The sequence below is a fragment of the Salvelinus sp. IW2-2015 genome, unplaced genomic scaffold, assembly GCF_002910315.2.
Source record: "Salvelinus sp. IW2-2015 unplaced genomic scaffold, ASM291031v2 Un_scaffold16605, whole genome shotgun sequence".
Classification (NCBI taxonomy): domain Eukaryota; kingdom Metazoa; phylum Chordata; class Actinopteri; order Salmoniformes; family Salmonidae; genus Salvelinus; species Salvelinus sp. IW2-2015.
Window position 1 is genome coordinate 11741 of NW_019957669.1, and position 18248 is coordinate 29988.

Here is an 18248-nt window from a genome sequence, read left to right on the forward strand (position 1 = left end):
GAGAGAGATTAGGGCTGCTAGAATCCCTGCTAAACCCACATTTTTTATCATTGATTACTCCAGTACTAGCCTCCCTTAACTGGTTCCTCTGTTAAGGCAAAGGGCTGATTTCAAGGTTTTACTGGCTACCACGCTACAAACATTACATGGGCTTGCTCCTACACTATCTTTCCGTTTTGGTCCTGCCGTACATACCTACACACGTACGCTACGGTGCACAAGACGCAGGCCTCACCTAATTGTCACCTATACAATTTCTAAGCAAAAACAGCTGGAGGCAGGGCTTTCTCCTATAGCAGCTCTATTTTTATGGAATGGTCCTGCCTATTCATGTGAGAGACCAGACTCGGTCTCAACTTTAAGTCTTTTACTGAAGACTTCATCTCTTTCAGTTAGGTCATATGAATTAGTGTAGTCTGTGCGCCAGGAGTGTGGAGGGTGAACGGAAAAGGCACTGGAGCAAACGGACAGCCCTTGCTGTCTCTGCCTGCCGGTTCCCCTCTTCTCCACTGGGATTCTCTGCCTCTATCCTATTACAGGGGTCTGAGTCACTGGGTTACTGGTGGCTCTTCCATGCGTCCCTAGGAGGGGTGCGGTCACTGAGTGGGTTGAGTCTCTGTTGGTTGGCACCCCCCCCCCCCCCCCGGGTTGTGCACTGGCGGAGATATGCGGATGGGGCCACAGTGTTCTGACCCCTCTGTCTCAGCCTCCAGTATTTATGCTGCAGTAGTTTATGTGTTGGGTGGCTAGGGTCAGTCTGTTATATCTGGAGTATTTCTCCTGTCTTATCAGGTGTCCTGTATGAATTTAAGTATGCTCTCTCTAACTCTCTTTCTTCTTTCTTTCTTTCTCTCTCTCTCTCGGAGGACCTGAGCCTTAGGAATGCCTCAGGACTACCTGGCATGATGACTCCTTGCTGTCCCCAGTCCACCTGGCTGTGCTGCTGCTCCAGTTTCAACTCTTCTGCTGCGGCTATGGAACCCTGACCTGTTCACCGGACGTGCTACCTGTCCCAGACCTGCTTTTTACTCTCTAGAGACAGCAGGAGCGGTAGAGTACTCTCAATGATCGGCTATGAAAAGCCAACTGACATTTACTCCTGAGGTGCTGACTTGTTGTACCCTCGACAACTACTGTGATTATTATTATTTGACCATGCTGGTCATTTATGACATTTGAACATCTTGGCCATGTTCTGTTATAATCTCACCCGGCACAGCCAGAAGAGGACTGGCCACCCTCATAGCCTGGTTCCTCTCTAGGTTTCTTCCTAGGTTTTGTCCTTTCTAGGGAGTTTTCCTAGCCACCGTGCTTCTACCACTGCATTGCTTGCAGTTTGGGGTTTTAGGCTGGGATTCTGTACAGCACCTTGATATATCAGCTGATGTAAGAAGGGTATATAAAATACATTTGATTTGATTTGATGGGGCTGTAGTGGAGCAGGTTGAGAGCTTCAAGTTCCTTGGTGTTCACATCACCAACAAACGATCATGGTCCAAAAACACACAGTCGTGAAGAGGGCACGACAAAGCCTATTCCCCCTCAGGAAACAAAAAATATTTGGCATGGGTCCTCAGATCCTCAAAAGGTTCTACAGCTGCAACATCGAGAGCATCCTGACTGGTTGCATCACTGCCTGGTACGGCAACTGCTCGGCCTCCGAACGCAAGGCACTACAGAAGGTAGTGCGTACGGCCCAGTACATCACTGGGGCTAAACTTCCTGCCATCCAGGACCTCTACACCAGGCGGTGTCAGAGGAAGGCCCTAAAAATTGTCAAAGACCCCAGCCACCCCAGTCATAGACTTTTCTATCTGCTACACCATGGCAAGCAGTACCGGAGCGCCAAGTCTAGGACCAAAAGGCTTATCAACAGCTTTAATCCCCAAGCCATAAGACTCCTGAACAGGTAATCAAATGGCTACCCGGACTATTTTCATTGTGCTCTCTGTTTATCATTATCATCTATGCATAGTAACTTTAACTATACATTCATGTACATATTACCTCAAAAAGCCTGACTAACCAGGGCCCTTGCACTATCTGCATTGTGTCCCGCCACGCCCCATCCGCCAACCCCTCTTTTACGCTGCTGCTACTCTCTGTTTATCATACAGTTGTAGTCGGAAGCTTACATACACTTAGGTTGGAGTCACTAAAACTCGTTTTTCAACCACTCCACAAATTTCTTGTTAACAAACTATAGTTTTGGCAAGTCGGTTAGAACATCTACATGTAATTTTTCCAACAATTGTTTACAGACAGATTATTTCACTTATTTCACATGTATCACAACTCCAGTGGGTCAGAAGTTTACATACACTAAGTTGACTGTGCCTTTAAACAGCTTGGAAAATTCCAGAAAATAATGTCATGGCTTTAGCCTAGTGGTTAGAGCGTTGGACTAGTACCCGAAAGGTTGCAAGATCAAATATAAGGTAAAAATCTGTTGTTCTGCCCCTGAACTTGTCAGTTAACCCACTGTTCCTAGGCCATCATTGAAAATAAGAATTTTTTCTTAACTGACTTGCCTAGTTAAATAAAAAAATAAAAAATTGGAGGTGTACCTGGGGATGTATTTCATGGCCACCCTTCAAACTCGGTGCCTGTTTGCTTGACATCATGAGCAAAACAAAAGAAATCAGCCAAGACCTCAGAAAAAGATTTGTAGACCTCTACAAGTCTGGTTCATCCTTGGGAGCAATTTCCAAACTCCTGAAAGGTACTGTGTTCATCTGTACAAACAATAGTACACAAGTATAAACACCATGGGACCACGCAGCCGTCATACCGCTCAGGAAGGAGACGCGTTCTGTCTCCTAGAGATGAGTGTACTTTGGTGCGAAAAGTGCAAATCAATCCCAGAACAACAGCAAAAGACCGTGTGAAGATGCTGGAGGAAACAGATACAAAAGTATCTATATCCACAGTAAAACGAGTCCTATTTCGACATAACCTGAAATGCCGCTCAGCAAGGAAGAAGCCACTGCTCCAAAAACGCCATAAAAAAGCCAGACTACGGTTTGCAACTGCACATGGGGACAAAGATCATACTTTTTGAGAAGAAATGTCCTCTGGTTCTGATGAAACAAAAATGGAACTGTTTGCCATAATGACCATTGTTATGTTTGGAGGAAAAACGGGGGCTTGCAAGCTGAAAGAACACCATCCCAACCGTGAAGCACGGGGGTGCACCATCATGTTGTGGGTGCTTTGCTGCAGGAGGGACTGGTGCACTTCACAAAATAGATGACATCATGACGGAGGAAAATTATGTGGATATATTGAAGCAACATCTCAAGACATCAGTCAGGAAGTTAAAGCTTGCTCGCAAATGGGGTCTCCAAATGGACAATGACCCCAAGCATACTTCCAAAGTTGTGGCAAAATGCTTAAGGACAACAATCAAGGTATTGGAGTGGCACACAAAGCCCTGACCTCAATCCCATAGAAAATTTGTGGGCAGAACTAAAAAAAGCGTGTGTGAGCAAGGAGGCCTACAAACCTGACTCAGTTACACCTGCTCTGTCAGGAGGAATGGGCCAAAATTCACCCAACTTATTGTCGGAAGCTTGTGGAGGCTAGCCGAAATGTTTGACCCAAGTTAAACAATTTAAAGGCAATGCTACCAAATACTAATTGAGTGTATGTAAACTGATCCACTGGGAATGTGATGAAAGAAATAAAAGCTGAAATAAATCATTCTCTACTATTATTCTGACATTTCACATTCTTAAAATAAAGTGGTGATCCTAACTGACCTAAGACAGGGAATTGTTACGTGGATTAAATGTCAGAAATTGTGAAAAACTGAGTTTAAATGTATTTGGCTAAGGTGTATGCAAACTTCCGACTTCAACTGTATATGCATAGTCACTTTAAACCCTTTACAATGAAGATCTGTGAAGTTATTTGGATTTTTACAAATTATTTGCTTTGTTCTGCATTTTTAGGTGTCTTGCTAGTAGCCTGCCTGTCTTCTCATCTCCCTCATAAAAACTGGTTCTGTCTAAATAGTGCACATTCTGCCTTTTTGTTATACATTTCATGCAACTGAAATTTCAATTTGCAGGCAGTTTGAAATGTGCTATCTGTGAAATGTCTTGCCAAATCCCTTTCCAAATCACATATCTCAGTTTCTAATATTTTTACTCCTTCAGCCCCTTCACTCTTCTTTTTGGATGCATGTGCTTTCCCTTTAATATATGCTTTAGAGGTTTATCATACGGTGGAAATATTTTCAGTTGAGCCTATGTTGATCTCAAAAAAGGATCTAAGATCATCTGCTAGTGATTGGATAAATATCTCATCTTGTAACAGCATGGTGTTGAGACTAAATCTACCCTTCTACAAATGTAGGCGTTTATATCAATATGTAACCCTACAACAGCATGATCTGCGAGGGCAATGGGCCCAATCTTGCAATCAAACACATTATTAACCATGAAATTAGATATCAAGAAGAAATCTATTCTGGAGTGTGTCTTATGACAGTGGGAGAAAAAAGTATATTCTCTATCATTAGGATGGACTAATCTCCATATATCTATAAGGCCCATATACACTGCTAGCATATGTATTGCAAGTCTATCCTTTGGCATGGAGTTACCTGTAAATGTACTTTTACCAATCAAATTGTCCATCACTTGGTTGATGTCTCCAGCAAGGACAATCTGCCCCTCCATATTTCCCAGTATAACTTTGACCTCATGATTAAAATCAGGGTCCTCCTTGTTGGGAGCATATATGTTGCATAACACTACCTTAATCCCATTTATAAAAGCCTCAATGCAGATAAGCCTGCTAAACTCATCAGAGTGTTGCCTCAACATTACAAAATTAAGTATTTTGCATATCAGAATAATCACCCCATTTTGTTTGAAATTAAATGAGCTATGATAACTTTCTGCAACCCAGCCTCCTCTAAATTTCAGTGCCTCTGTGTCTGTTAAATTCCTGTATGAACACAATATCCGCCTGTAATTATAGCCTGTGAGCGTTTAGTGTCCCATTTATCACGCGTGACAACTCTAATGAACATCATTATATAACATTTCACAATATTCTCTTGCCACTGTGTGCCTGGTGCCTGGTAGTTCAACTAGTAATTTAACTACATTTTGCAGTAGCTTGGTGGGAGTTGAACTACATTGAAATCGAGTTAGGGTTTTCAGTAGTTAACAACTTTTTTCCCCATGTAGCAGCTAACTACTGGAACTACACATGACTTTTTTTGCTAAATAAAATAAAATATGGATGAAGTAGGCAATCATTTACTTTTTTGGTGCATTAGACCTGCCTAATTCTGACTTGAAACATCGTTTTTGTGTTAATTGATATAGGGGGCAGCATTTTCACTTTTGGATGAATTGCGTGCCCATAGTGAACTGCCTCCTACTCTGTCCCAGATACTAATATATGCATATTATTATTACTATTGGATAGAAAACACTCTGAAGTTTCTAAAACTGTTTGAATGATGTCTGTGAGTATAACAGAACTCATATGTTTTTTTAAAAATCTGACAGCGGTTGCATTAAGAACAAGTGTATCTTTAATTCTGTGTAAAACATTTATCTTTCATGAAAGTTTATGATGAGTATTTCTGTTATTTGACGTGGCTCTCTGCAATTACTCCGGATATTTTGGAGCCATTTCTGAACATGGCGCCAATGTAAACCGAGATTTGTGGATATAAATATGCACATTATCGAACAAAACATAAATGTATTGTGTAACATGATGTCCTATGAGTGTCATCTGATGAAGATCATCAAAGGATAGTGATTAATTTGATCTTTATTTCTGCTTTTTGTGACTACTATCTTTTGCTGGGAAAATGGCTGTGTTTTTCTGTGGCTATGTACTGAGCTAACATAATCGTTTGGTGTGCTTTCCTCGTAAATCCTTTTTGAAATCAGACATGTTGGCTGGATTCACAACATGTGTAGCTTTAATTTGGTGTCTTTCATGCATGATTTCATGAAAGATAGATTTTTATAGTAATATATTTGAATTTGGCGTGCTACATTTTTTTCTGGATTTTGGCCAAGTGGGACACTACCTTCCCAACTATCCCAGAGAAGCTAATAGGCTAAAATACACACTGTCAACATTTTACCCCAACGTTCTCTGACTTACAATTTTTACTCTATGACATTTCAGATTTACATATGATCATTTTTTACAAAGGCCTATCACTAAACATTGTAACAATATATAGGTTACGTGCATTGTATTTCAGTGGAGTTCAATAAAAAGCTGTAGTTTCATTGAATGAAATAGGCTAACATCCACATTGAGTAGTGTCCAGTTAGAACTTGTCAATTCCCCTGATGAAGGCCTATAAAACGACTAGTCACCAACTGACATTTCGATTAATCATTCAAAAAGACCAGAAATATGGAACTTTCAAATGGGTGAGTCTGTCTGAATATGAAGATAAAACACATTGAGTCATGCTCTTTCTTTAATAGTTTACTCCCAATCTACGCTTCCTCCTAAATAAACACATAAATAATTCGCATTTAATAAAGATAATATTGCAATACATTGTGAATATTTCAACGATAAATAAAAATAAAATGTAGGGCTAAATAAGTTTTTTTCCTGAGATAATTGGCATTAAAGTTCCGAACCTTCATTGGGTTGAATGGTGTCAGATACTATTTTGAACTTAAAACAATATGAATTGTGGTATTAAGAACTATATGTAGTATGTAGAGAACATTGAATAGAACAAGGCTATGTCAATAACTACATTTTGACAAAAATGCCGATGAAGGCTAATCATGACTTGTTTATTCCATCCATAATCATTTGAATTTGGCAACGCCTAAATGACCAAGCATTATCTTTAAAGGTGGGATGAAGTTGACACAATGACGATATGTGCCACACTCGAGGACCTTGCCCCCTCAAGACATTCATCCAATCATTTTCTGTGTTCTGTTCAGGGCGGAGATACTGAACATCAATAAATTGGACGTCGCAGGAGACAAAAAGCTCAGGGGTCCCTTGTAACATTTTGCAAGTACCAACGGAAATCCACAAACAAACGTCAACATGGTCGACTGGACAGATGCTGAGCGCAGTGCCATCGTAGGCCTGTGGGGAAAGATCAGCGTGGATGAGATCGGACCCCAGGCCCTGGCCAGGTACATTCTTATAATATTTATGTAGACATCATTAAATAATAACACGATAATAGGCTACCTACCTAAATAACTCAAAACAAACCTCGTTCTATACCCAGGATATATTAGCACTAATTGTGTAGTAGGAAACCGCGGTGTTCACCTTTGGTGCGATACAGACCATATTGATTGTGAAGTATAATTGTAATGGCAGCCTGTTTTATTTCTTTTTAGACTTCTGATCGTGTCTCCATGGACTCAGAGACACTTTAGCACCTTCGGCAACCTGTCCACACCCGCTGCCATCATGGGTAACCCCGCCGTGGCCAAGCACGGAAAGACCGTGATGCACGGACTGGACAGAGCTGTGCAGAACCTGGATGACATCAAGAACACCTATGCTGCACTGAGTGTGATGCACTCCGAGAAACTGCACGTGGATCCCGATAACTTCAGGGTGAGTATTACACTTTAGCAAACTGAAACAAAATACAAAAATACATCGTCTTATGAATTAAATAGCGTTATGAGCCGATGTAAAGCTTATTCCAATATTACATTCTCCATCTGGTTCCTTTACCGTCCACTCTCCACAGCTCCTCGCCGACTGCATCACCGTGTGCGTGGCCGCCAAGCTCGGTCCAAGCTCAGAACTCCAGTCCGTTAGGCTGGAAGCTCTACATTTAAAAGCATTTATCTTTTTGAAGTATTGTTTATGGAAAACGCTCTCCTGTACTGATGGTACAAGGTTTCTTCACTCTAAAAATTGGGGAATGTGAATGAAAGAAACTGTTTTGATTATGGTTTTCATACACATACTTTGTCCATAATCTAGAGGCCTATGGGATATTCAATGATGAGGCAAGGAAAGAGGATGGCAGATGTGATCTGCATAACATACCAATACCAATCCGCCATCTGTGTCACGACTTCCGCCGAAGTTGGTCCCTCTCCTTGTTCGGGCGGCGTTCGGCGGTCGAAGTCACCGACCTTCTAGCCATCACTGATCCTCTTTTCATTTTCCTTTGGTTTTGTCTCATCTTCCATCACACCTGGTTCCAATCCCATCAATTACATGTTGTGTATTTAACCCTCTGTTCCCCCTCATGTCCTTGTCGGTGATTGTTTATTGTAAGTGCTTGTGCACGTCTGTCCTGGTGTGCGTTGGGTTATGTACCCATTTATTTGATTTATTCTGTTTTCTGGTGGGTTTTGTTAATAAACTGAGCCGTTGGAAACAGCTATTTCTCTCCTGCGTCTGACTACTCTGCCGCCAGTTCGCACCCTTACAATCTGCACCCAAGCCTTCAACATATTCTTATAGCCTACATATTCTTACCTCTTTGTTGATTGGTATCCATTGAATTGCGTCCATTTTCTGTTTTAGAAAGATTTGCACAAATATGAAAAGATAGCTCATCATAAAACAATATACATTTAGATCATACAAGGGACAAACCTTACCTTAAATTGAGGAGATCTTTACATTTTTCAGATAAGTGCCGTCTCCTGCTTCTCTTTCAAATCCAAATGTTTCAGTTGGGCAGTTAGGTTCCTGCACGAACCCCCACCAACTAGAGAGGTTCCTCGATGAACCCCACCTCTTATGGGGTTCTTGGAAGAACCTTTTGGGGGCCATTTTCAGTGCCCAGAGGTTATATCTATTGGACTTGGGGCACTGCTGAGAGTTTCAAAATATTTAGATTTTTTTGATTCTGCTTTGCCACTAACATCATAATAAACACTGAGAACTAAAATATTGTGTTGTTGTTATTGTTATGGATATTATTATTAATGAGAAAAATAACTGGGGAGGGGCGGTAGTTCAAGAATGTACCCCAAAAGGTTATTTGAGGATCCATTAAAAGGGGTTCTTTGAAGAACCCTTTTAAAGTGTTCTTCAAAGAACTTATAGGGGTTCCCCAACAGTTTCAATTTGAAGAAACCTTAAAGGGTACTTCAGGAACCTTTTATTTTTAGAGTGTAGTTAGGCCTTCAGAGGGTTCAAATTAGTGATACAGGCCTAAACCTAGGGCTACATATCTTCCAGTTTGAAATCAAAATGATTTCATAAAACGTGGACAAATATTAGCGAATTTTAAAGGGATATATAGGCCTAAATATATTTAGATATTTATATTCTTTGTTTTTAGATATTTAGATATTGGTTTCCTTACAAAATAATGCAACACAGTCTCACATTCAATTCGCTCATATATGTACAAAATGTATTTCAGCAGATTTCGTGCGTTTTTGTGCATTTTTGGGGTGTTTTGGGGTGGTTCAATTCGTTTGAAAATACACTAATTTCTGTGCTACTTAATTCGTGCGAAAAGACACAAATTTAACCAGTAGGTGACACACAAGCCGTTGCAACAACCATGTAGACGCGATAATTTGTATTTCATTTTTGTTCTTCTTAATGGCTAATTCAACGTCATGAATATACAGAAATGTTGTCTTTGTTTAACCATGTTTTAAAATGTGTTGTTGTATGCCTATATGTACTGTTTTAGACTTGCTGAACAGAATTTTTGAGAAAAGACGCACATTTACGTGCGACTTAATTCGTGGGAAATATTGTTTAATAATGCCAATGCTGTTTTTCTGTGCTTGATTTCGCTTAATACTTTGGATACTGGTGCACTTGTAATCAGAACGCCTTTTTGTCATGTAGGCAACCATACACGATTTTCTTCAACCCATTTCATATTTCGTGGAGCCTAAATTACACCATTTTCTTCATAATGCATGTATACATGTTAATGTAAAATAATGAAATTATGTTGGCTTACACTTATGGCCTTTCCAAGGCCTTTCCATACCTTAAGGGGAACATTTTAGCACTCGCCATATGGTTAGTGAGAAACGCCACATTGCAAATGTAAGGTCCCTTACTAGACGTCCTGCAACGTTTCTAAAATTCGCGACGGCGTCGGCCGTGCGCGGGGAGAGATCTTTCAGGAATCATCAAACTAAATCTCTCGGACGTTCGGTGTCCGTTTTATAAAAATAACACATTTTGGTCATTTTTCCGCAGTCTAGGAAATTCCCACCAAGGGAAATAAATAATATTGCAAATGCACAAGCACATTGCAAATGCATGTGGCCTTTTCTCCTAAACGGAAAATATTTCGAAGACGTAATGGACAGTTGGCCCCGAACAAGATGGCGTCGAGCCTCAACGCTTTTTGAGTTATGGGCCATTTTTCTGGGATTAAGGTCAAAAACGTAAAGTAGGGTGCGTAATTTGACCGCTTCACGTCAAAGTACATAAGCATACGGTGTCAGGAAAAAAAGAACCAGACATTTATCTATCGTAATTTAGAGAAATCGTACATTGACAAATTGGTCATGTTCACAAAAAGGAGTTAAAAAAAAAAAAGTTACAGATCCAGTTGCAGTGTGTTCAGACGAACATTTTTTAAGTGGGTCTCGAAGCTCTGCCACTGCATCGCAGTGCTAGCTGCGCCACCAGAGTCTCTGGGTTCGCGCCCAGGCTCTGCCGCAGCCGGCCGCGACCGGAGGTCCGTTGGCCTAGCGTCGTCCGGTTAGGGAGGGTTTGGCCGGTAGGGATATCCTTGTCTCATCGCGCTCCAGCGACTCCTGTGGCGGGCCGGGGGCAGTGCGCGCTAGCAAGGGGGCCATGTGCACGGTGTTTCCTCCGACACATTGGTGCGGCTGGCTTCGGGGTTGGAGGCGCGCTGTGTTAAGAAGCAGTGCGGCTTGGTTGGTTGTGCTTCGGAGGACGCGTGGCTTTCGACCTTCGTCTCTCCTGAGCCCATACGGGAGTTGTAGCGATGAGACAAAGATAGTAATTACTAGCGATGGATACCACGAAGAAAAGGGGATAAAAGGATGGAGTGAAAAAAGTACGGTGCTTAAAGACACACCAAAGCCTGCAATGGCATTGCCATTATCCCAGGCCGTGCCGAGTTCAACGAGATGCCCGCTTGACCGTAGCTAGCTCGGTCTGAGTGCAGCGACAGGACAAAAAGAAGGACCAAATGACACTTTGACCTCAATTTCATATTTTTTTGCTTTTGGGAGACAGAGAGAAACCGTTAAGGTTAGAAGCACAATTTGACCTCAGGAACGTTCCTAAGGTCCTCCCGATCTGTGCAAGCCTAAACATTGACCGTGTGGCATTAACCCTTAATAGTTAAAAGAAGGTGTTTACATCAAACAGTTTACAATGACATGTCTCCCCATAGGAATACATTGCCTGCTCCCCTAAATTCAACCTGAAGCCTATGTGGGTTAATAATGCCTTTATGAACCTGTCTTCGATGACAATCCATCAGGCCACTATGAGGTCTACCTGTGTCGATTCTAAGCTTCCTGGAGCAACCGAAGTGGTTAAATCACCCTAAAAGTGTTTGCCATACCCAACTGCAGTTTGAGAGAAATAGTGCATCAACCCTATGTAAATCAGTGAGTTCTTAACGTATAGACTTAAAACTCAGGATTCTGTAAAAGCCCACTCCAATAGGATATGTGTTTACGTTCAGCTTCCTGTGCCAACCGGAAGTGCCATAATTGGTGTCAAAAGGGCTGTTTCGAAGGGTTAAAAAAGTCAAATCTTTCCAAAACTTAATATATGTGAATAGGCAACCCTCATGAACTGTAAATCAGTCATTCATCCCATCAGATTCAAGGGAAAATTTACACACCCACACAGAAAGGATGGAGTGACACACTGAGGGGCTTAGAGGCAGACAGTGCCTGCAATAGTTACTTTTGTTTGAACTTTTAAGAACCGTCAGACCTAGAGTTCTGAAACTTTACCAAAACCTGTTCTAGAGCTCAGGTCAATTAAGCACGGTGAGTTATGTGGCTCTAGAAGGTTCTCGGACCGATAAAAAGCCTCCGGTGCATTTGCATTGACTTCAATTCATTTTGAGCATTAAAAAATGGTGACATTTAGAAAAGTCCCAGAGTCTCAAGACTAGGTGCATTGAAACCGGCTCGGCCCATAGAGACGGACCCCGACATTCTGTCCGATAGCTCATTCAAGGACCCCGTAGCAAGGCATGGAAAAAAGTGGAATTTCAGCACCAATTAAGGTTTTGCTCGGGCACCGAATGACCTATCGAGCCGAAACTTGGATTCGAGGTCGCTCACATAGGGCTAAACATAATGTGAAAACTGGACCCGCAGCTAGAACATAACTACGTATTATTGTTTTATTATGGTTTAAATGGAAGGCGCTGTGAATTTTGGGCCTGCTCTTGAAATATGTGATAGTTGGCTTCTAAACGAGTTGGAAAAAGTGAGTTTGGAGTCAGATGGTATCAGTTTTGGTGTCTGAAAATATCTAATTGGCTGATGGACACTGACTTGCTAGTTGACTTTTGTGCATTTGCAATATGTTTCAACAGTGAAAAACCACCAAAATAGCATTCTGAAATCACCACTAAAAATGACATCACCATAGCTGTGCCGAGTTCAACGAGATGCCCGCTTGACCGTAGCTTGCTCGGTCTGAGCGCAGCGACAGTGACAAGAAGATGACCCTTGACCTACATTTCAAGTCTTTTGCTTTTGGGAGACAGAGAGAGAACTGTTAAGGTTTAGAAGCACAATTTGACCTCGGGAACGTTCCTAAGGTCTCTGTGCAAGCCTAACATTGACCGGTGCATTAACCTTAACAGTTAAAGAAGGTGTTTACATCAAACAGTTTACAATGACATCTCACCCCATAGGAACACATTGCCTGCACCCCTAAATTCAACCTGAAGCCTATGTGGGTTATGAATGTCTTATGAACCTGTCTTCAATGACAATCCATCAAGCCACTATGAGGTCTACCTGTGTTGATTCTAAGCTTCCTGGAGCAACCGGAAGTGATAAAATCACCCTAAAAGTGTTTTGCCAACCCAACCAGCAGTTTGTGATATACAGTGGGGAGAACAAGTATTTGATACACTGCCGATTTTGCAGGTTTTCCTACTTACAAAGCATGTAGAGGTCTGTAATTTTTATCATAGGTACACTTCAACTGAGAGACGGAATCTAAAACAAAAATCCTGAAAATCACATGTATGATTTTTAACTAATTAATTTGCATTATTGCATGACATAAGTATTTGATCACCTACCAACCAGTAAGAATTCCGCTCTCACAGACCTGTTAGTTTTTCTTTAAGAAGCCCTCCTGTTCTCCACTCATTACTGTATTAACTCCCTGTTTGAACTCGTTACCTGGTATAAAAGACACCTGTCCACACACTCAATCAAACAGACTCCAACCTCTCCACAATGGCCAAGACCAGAGAGCTGTGTAAGGACATCAGGGAAAAATTGTAGACCTGCACGCAAGTGAGTGGGTAGCGAGGACAATGAGAGAGCAGCGTGTGGGGAGAAGGCAACAACTGTTGGCGCAATTATTAGAAAATGGAAGAGTAGAGTTGAGTACGGTCAATCACGCCTCGGTCTGGGGCTCCATGCAAGATCTCACCCGTGGTCAGTGGGGATAATCATAGAGGAAGGTGAGGGACAGCCCAGAACTACCGGCAGGACCTGGTCAATGACCTGGAAAAGCTGGGACCACAGTCTAAAAAGAAACCATTAGTAACACACTACGCCGTCATGGATTAAAATCCGTGCAGTGTACACAAGGTCCCCCTGCTCAAGCCAGCGCCATGTCCAGGCCCGTCTGAAGTTTGCCAATGACCATCTGGATGATCCAGAGGAGGAATGGGAGAAGGTCATATGGTTCTGATGAGACAAAAATAGAGCTTTTTGGTCTAAACTCACTCGCGTGTTTGGAAGAAGAAGAAGGATTGAGTTACAAACCCCAAGAACACCATCCCAACCGTGAAGCATGGAGGTGGAAACATCATTCTTTGGGGATGCATTTCTGCCAAAGGACAGACGACTGCACCGTATTGAGGGGGATGGAGGGGCCATGTATCGCGAGATTCTTGGCCAACAAACTCCTTCCCTCAGTAAGAGGCATGAAGATGGGTGTAACTGGGTCTTCTCCAGCATGCAACGACCCGAAACACACAGCCAGGGCAGCTAGAGTGGCTCCGTAGAAGCATCTCAAGCGTCCTGGAGTTGGCCTAGCCAGTCTCCAGATCTGAACCCAATAGAAATCTTTGGAGGGAGCTGAAAGTCCGTATTGCCCCAGCGACAGCCACCGAAACCTGAAGGATTGGAGAAGGTCTGGTATGGCAGGAGTGGGCCAAAAATCCCCTGCTGCAGTGGTGTGCAAACCCTGGTCAAGAACTAACAGGAAACGTATGATCTCTGTAATTTGCAAACAAGGTTTCTGTACAAATATTAGTTCGTGCCTTTTTACTGAATGTATCAAATACTTTGTGATGCAATAAAATGCAAATTAAATTCTTAAAAATCTACAATGTGAATTTCTGGATTTTTGTTTTAGATTCGTCTCTTCACCGTTGAAGTGCTACCTATGATCAAAATTACGAAACTCTACTGCTTTGTAAGTAGGAAAACTGCAAAAGTCGGCAGTGTATAATACTTGTTTCTCCAGCTGTAATAGCGGTGCATTCACCCTGGTGTAAAATCAGTCCCGTTCTTAACGTATAGACTTAAAAGATTCTGTAAAAGCATTATACCGATCGAGGATTGTATTTACTTATAGCTTCTGTGCCGGAACCGGAAGTGCTTAAAATGGGGTCATTAGGTGCTGTTTTCTGAAGCGTTTAAAAAGTCAGATCTTTCCCCAAAACTTAAAGAGTGTGAATCGGTCACCCTCCAAGAACTGTAAATCCAGTAATTTTCGCCTACACAGATGTCAAAGAAAAGCTCTCTCAAACACACCACAACCACTACACACACACAGCACACACCACAACACACAACCACACACAACACACACACACCACACACACACAACACAAACACACACAACACACACACACACCACACACACACACAACACACACACACCACACACACACACACACACACACACACACACACACACCACACAGCAAGGATAGAGTGAAAAAGTATGGTGCTTAAAGACACACAGAGCCTATAAATGCTGTTTAGGGGGGATCCAACTTCCATACCCGCTCTAGCGGCAGCGCCTATACTTACCGCCCACAAATCAATGGGTGCTGGCCTGAGCTGATTTATGGAGCGTTTCAAAAATATTCTGTTTTTGCTTCTGGAAAATATTTTTATGTTTTCTTCTCGAGTCAATGCCTGAGTGATTTATGGAGGTTTTCAAAAAAATATTCCAAACTTTTATGCCACCTGGTATTTTTTTGGTGTTACCAGCGTCATTTTTCAAAACGGTGGAAATTGCTTTTAGGGGCAATCCCAGATTCACATGACCGATGAAGTAACTATTCTTGTTCTTTCTTGTAACTTTCGTAGCTAGAAGCTTTCCGGTGTTTTGCTGCTCGAAAACACAGGTTCGACGCAGTATTGCCCAAAAAACTTGAAATTTTTTATCGTTAGCCTAACCGTAGGTGCAGCCCAAGTGGAGATATACGAAAGCTTTCGAGCTATTTCGCCACACTGACGTAATTTGAACACAAGAACTTGCTAGTGAAAAGTTGCTACATCAGAGCCATGTATTTACACTCAGCCACCCTAGCCTTATTAACGGGTTAACCATTTTGGTAATTTGGTGGCCAACAAAATGTAAGACTACCAATGACTGCATACGTTTCCCCAAATGTTATACCGAAAAAAAAATGTTTTGTTATTGATGACAATGCAAAGGCTTGCCATTGTATTTTCAGTGACATCTGTTCAATAAAAATGGTTTACACGTTTATTTTTTAAGAAATGACATGGAACACAAACCGAGATAAAACACCATTAACCAATCATGGCAATTGCTTACATATCATTCTATCCTGAAAAGTCTGTTCAGAAAAATCGAAAACAGTACATATAGGCATAAAACCACAACCTGTTTTTAATAGGGATTAAATGTAAAGACAAATATATAATATAACCTCTTATGGTTAAATGTGTTAAAAAAAAAGACAAAATATCTATATATTCATAACGTAAAATAATAAAACAGGCGGATTCACGTCTAGGTTGTTGCAACGGCTTGTTGTCGCCTACTGTTAAATTCGTGTCTTTTCGCGACGAATTAAGTAAGCACAGAAATTCGTTGTATTTTTGGCACGAAATTAAAGTAGCACAAGAAATTTCGTTATTTTCAATACGAATTGACACCACCCCAAAAATGCACAAAAACGCACGAAATGCTGCTGAAATACATTTTGTACATATATTGCGCGAATTGAAGTGAGGCTGGCTGGTGTGCGGTATATACAGAAAAACGCAAGCGTGTTCGGTTTTTTTCAAAGTCGATTTCACTTCCCCAACAAAATTCACTGCGTTGTGAAATACAAAATAGCCTATTCTATTAAGTATCTTGTGCAAATTTACATTCAGGTCATTTTTTTAATTAAAAAAAAAAATACATACGTTCATCTCTGAATATTTTTTTCATCTGCCGTCTACCGTCTTCATATAAGCCCATTCAGTTTACCAACCCCTATATGTAACTAACTCCATATTTCATCAAATATTAAAATGAGGTCAGCAATATGCGTGTTACACGTATTAGATAGGCTAACCCAAAGTTATGGAGAAGAACATAGTGAGCTAGTGGGATGTGGCGCCCACAGCATCTATTTAGTACCTTAATTCGCCTTCCCTTTTCTTCATTTCAATGTATTCAATCTAGTGTGATAGTTGATGAAATTCAAATATGACTTTTGATGTGAACTGTGGTGAATAAGGACACAGGAAACATAACTTCATTCATTTGCCTGTTTATTTTGTGATAACAACAGAGCAGGAACTGGAGTCCAATTTTGGACTTGATATTCTTATCTGTTATTTGTCAGCCAGGGCAGCGGACAAGGCTGCAAGAATTTATCCAAAGCAATGTTGCACTTTCGGGAGTAAATCCCCAGGGAGTGAATAGCTCAGGGTCACAAGGATGTGTGGGAGAGAATCTAAAAAGTATATTTTCAAAGTTAATATTGGGAAGGATTAAGCCATAGCAACATGACAGAGTTGATGTCCGAGAGATGATCAATATAAAGACAATAGGTTAATCTGGGGGCAAACCTGAATTTCCAGGGGTCAACGCGCAGCTTGAAGGCGTGCAATATCGCTGAGAGCATTCAGTCCACCCACGGAGGTGTTCCAATCCAGTCCGACCAGCATTACAATTGCAAACCCCATGATGACGCCTCCATGCTTCTTGCACTGGGGCAGGAGCCGGGGCTTCAGGTCTGCCCAGTGGGGAGAAGTAGTCTTAGTCTGGGTAAAGCCGTCAGCCATCCTGCAAAGGAAGCGTACAGAAATAGTTCCTATAATATAGTCTTTGTATTAGATGCTGAACTTCTAAGCCTTTACGCCATATTCGTTTTTCTCCCATCGGTCTGTCTACAATGTAATGAAAGTAGTTGACTTAATTGTTAAAATGCACATAGCCGCTGTCAGCAGGTTAAACACAACCATAACTCATCATTCTTTCATTAACAAGGCTTACGCTTCCAAAGCCTGCAGCGGCCGATACATTCTGGCCTTTCCACTAAAATCCCTTGCCCCAGAAGGCCTTGACCCACAGATTTCGTTCCTTTGCTGTCAGGACTCATTTTGCTCCCTTATTGATTGACGTGTTTAAATACACGAGGAAATGAAACTGAAAGACTGCCTATACAAACTAGGTCCCCTTTAATTTACAATAGAGCGCAGAACACGCCCAGCATACTAGGTACACTCCCCACACTGCAACCATCTGTCAAAATCCAACAGTAAGATCTGTTTATCAAATATTAAGCTTTTTTTTTGTGGCTTATCAAATATTAAGTTAGAGTTTTTATAATTAAAAACTTCAATAAGATTTCAGAGGGCTAGGTTTTCTAATAATATCCATTCATTCATTTTGTTCTTTTGCCAATGCATATTAAATTGTTAGCCTACCAGATGCAAAACAATTTCTACCCAGTTTGATGAGAAAGATTATTATTTTTGTTGCCATAAAACGTATTATTTCAGTTGTAATCAATCGTATATTTCCCGAATATTATATTGTGTTGCAGGCTGCTTTTGCCAAAATAGCCAAATATGTTCATTTAATAGTGGAATTGG

General features: G+C 41.4%; 1 protein-coding gene across 1 annotated transcript; it reads left to right on the forward strand.

Annotated features, from left to right (window-relative positions):
• Nucleotides 1–7026: 7026 nt before the first annotated feature.
• On the forward strand, nucleotides 7027–7930 carry LOC112080950 (hemoglobin subunit beta-like). The gene is made up of 3 exons (XM_024146895.2): nucleotides 7027–7157; nucleotides 7371–7593; nucleotides 7733–7930. The coding sequence occupies exons 1-3, from the start codon at nucleotides 7066–7068 to the stop codon at nucleotides 7913–7915; spliced, it is 498 nt and encodes a 165-aa protein (XP_024002663.1). The 5' UTR covers nucleotides 7027–7065; the 3' UTR covers nucleotides 7916–7930.
• Nucleotides 7931–18248: the final 10318 nt, after the last annotated feature.